Raw genomic sequence first — 3,174 nt, forward strand, 5'->3', positions numbered from 1 at the left:
CTTGCGAAAAAAAAGGCCGGTTAGATTATTACAAAACTAGAAAAGTATACAAAGTAAGATCTTGCTTCTCTAAAATAAAATCTCTAGAAAGAATATACAATAATATTTTTAAAATTGGAGAAATGCTAAATACAAAATAAGTATAAATAAAAGTCTTCTTCGTTTTGCCAAAATAATTTTGCACATTCAGCGAGGTGCATCACGCTCTATATATGAAAAACAGAAAATCCACGACAGGTTAGAACTCGAAGGTTTCAATAGGGTAATAATTTCAAATAAAAACTATATAAAGAGACATGAACCTACTAGTTCCTCCAAATAATAGTTCATATGGATTGGCAAGAAATGAGCGGACTTCGTCAACCGATCTACAATTACCCACACCGTATCATATCCTGCTCTAGTCCTCGGCAAGCCTAACACAAAATCCATGCAATACCTCCCCACTTCTACTATGGAATCTCAAGGGGTTGTAACATTTCGGATGGCTTTTGGTACTCTATCTTCACTTTTTGACATGTAAGATACTTGGATACGTGTTTTGCCATACCATTCTTCATTCCTGGCCACCAGGACATCACTCTGAAGTCATGGTACATCTTGGTAGCTCCAGGGTGAATTGAAAACATGCTCTTGTGAGCCTCTGTGTCGCAGATCTCCTACGTATAGTACACAGATTCTCCCTTTTGTATCTCTAAATTCCCTCTCTGTCTTGGGTAACCTCTCCTTATTTTTCTTGCCCAATTGTCTGCAGTATCTTTTGTACTCCTTGATCATCCTGCTAAGTCTTCTGAATGTTAGCCTTGAAGTTGCTACAGATATACAACTGGTTTAAGAAAACACTTATAGCCACCTCTCTAATGGCCAACATAAGATCTACAGATTTACTCAACATATCTTCTTCCTTAATCATCATCCAAGTAATATTTAGAGATTTTTTGTTCAAGGCATCTGCCACCACATTTGCTTTTCCGGATGATAATTCAATTCAAAATCATAGTCCTTTAATAACTCCATCCATCTGCTCTGACGCATATTGAGTTCTTTCTAATCAAAGAGATACTTCAGACTTTTGTGATCAGAAAAGACTCAAATTTTACTCTGTAAAGGTCAAGGAAAGGTCAAGAAAAGGTCAAAATACCCTGTTCATGTAATCCATGAACTCGGTAGGGACATTCGTCAACCCAAAGGACATCACGATGTACTCGTAATGACCAGAACAAGTTCTAAAAGCTGTATTATGAATATCCTCCTCTCTCACCCTTATCTGATGATAACCTAACCTCAAGTCAATCCTGGAGAAAACGTTGGATCCCTGTAATTGATCCATCAAGCCATCAATTCTCAGTAAAGGATACTTATTCTTCATCGTCACTATATTCAATTTCCTGTAATCCATGCATAGTCGCATAGTATCATCCTTCTTCTTTACTAACAACACTGGTGCTCCCCACAGAAAAACACTTGGTCGAATAAATCTCTTATCCATAAGCTCCTCCAACTAAACCTTAAGTTTTGCCAGCTCTAATAGCGACATTCTATATGGCGCAATTGAGATTGGTCCTACTCCAGGCATCAATTTTATCGCAAATTCTATCTCTCTAGGAGGGGAAAGTCAAGTTTATCCTCGAAAAATACCTCAAAAAATTCATTTACTATCGGAATTTGATCTAAATTTTGTTCGTCTTCTGATGAGCTAGCGGCTAACAACACATACCCCTGACACTCATCTCCATTATAACTTACCATTACCGAGTTTAAATAATAATCCCGAGCTACTATCGGCCCATTTGACCCTTCAGACATAAATCGAATAAAAAGCTCAAAATAATCCAACAACACATGATGCATCGATAACCAATCCAAACCCAGAATTAAATCTATCCCAGTCAAGGACAACCATATCAAGTCATGTACAAACCACCTGTTTTCTATCTGAATGGGCACTTCTTGACAATACAATTTAGTTGTCACCACATGAAAAGCTTGTGTATGCACATGCAAATCATAAATTAGTTCTACTAATTTCAACCATAATTCCTCAACTTTGTCAAATGAGATGAATGAATGCGATGCTCCAGTATTATACACAACAATTAAAGTCTGGTTACCGATTTTAATGTTTCCTTGAATCAAACTATTAGACCTAGCAGCATCGTTCTCCGTCATGGCAAGACTCGGCCTTGTTGAGATCGACCGCATCCTAAGTTTTCCTACATGGACAATTCTTGGAGATATGCCCCAGTAATCCATATTTGTAGTATAGACCTAACTCATCCCTGCACGGTTTATCTGGGTGGTAGCTCCTGTATCTCTGGCCCCTCAAATTATCTAGTTAAGTCCTCGCCTGCTTCCCTTTACCATGCCCCTGGCGGTTGTCATTCCTTCAAAAGTCATTTCGGCCTTGGATGTGTTGCGACACATAACCACCTCTCTTGAAAACTTGGCTCCTCAGCTCAAAACTCTTGCCTTGATCTTTCTTACAAAACTCTCAGCGGTCACCCTTCACCATAGTAGCCTTCCCTGATTATTCTTCTATCACTCTACATTTGTTCACCAGCTCAGAAAAGATTCAAATTTCCATAGGGACCATGGCACTCATGATATCACTCCGAAGATCACCTTCATACTTAATGCATTTCCACTCCTCATAACCCTCCGAAGCACCTTGGCAAACTTTGGAAAATCGGCACAACTCCTCAAACTTGTTGGTATATTCAGCCATAGTCATAGAACCTTCCTTCAACTGCATCAGTTCCAATTCCTTCGCCGCCCTTACTAAGTTCCAGAAGTACTTCTTGTAAAACTCAGTCCTGAAAAGCATCCCAAGTAATAACAGCATCACCTTGCTGTAACAAACGGCGAGATTCTTGCCACCAGAACTGAGTTTCTCCTTCCAGCCAATAAGTGGTAAACTCCACGTACTGACCCTCTGGCACGTGCTGAGCTTGCAAAGCTCTTTCCATACCTTAGAACCAATTATCCGCCTCATTAGGGTTGTCATACCCTAGAAGGCAGGAGGATTCACCATTAAGAATACAGCCAAGGTCATCGGCCCTCCGTTTCCCCCATTCAATCCATTGCCTCCTCCACCGTTCCTATTCCCGGCTTGTTGTCCCAACATCTCAGCAGTAGTCTGCATGGCAGCAGCCATGTTCTCCAAAACGGCCATAA

The 3,174-nt window shown here is 40.1% G+C and overlaps 1 protein-coding gene across 1 annotated transcript; it reads right to left on the reverse strand.

The window, feature by feature from the left end:
• Positions 2,573 to 3,172, reverse strand: LOC107620999. The gene is made up of 2 exons (XM_016323060.1): positions 3,041 to 3,172; positions 2,573 to 3,007 (listed from the first exon to the last, which is right to left on the reverse strand). Exons 1-2 carry the CDS (start codon positions 3,170 to 3,172, stop codon positions 2,573 to 2,575), a joined length of 567 nt encoding a protein of 188 aa, XP_016178546.1.

The sequence above is a fragment of the Arachis ipaensis genome, chromosome B10 (assembly GCF_000816755.2).
Source record: "Arachis ipaensis cultivar K30076 chromosome B10, Araip1.1, whole genome shotgun sequence".
NCBI lineage: Eukaryota > Viridiplantae > Streptophyta > Magnoliopsida > Fabales > Fabaceae > Arachis > Arachis ipaensis.

Excerpts from the sequence above, each read along its gene's own strand:
- LOC107620999 (XM_016323060.1), bottom strand. The coding sequence starts at position 3,172 with ATGGCCGTTTTGGAGAACATGGCTGCTGCCATGCAGACTACTGCTGAG. Across the intron at positions 3,008-3,040 it reads GAGGGCCGATGACCTTGGCT|GGTATGACAACCCTAATGAG; the intron begins GTATTCTTAATG and ends CCTGCCTTCTAG.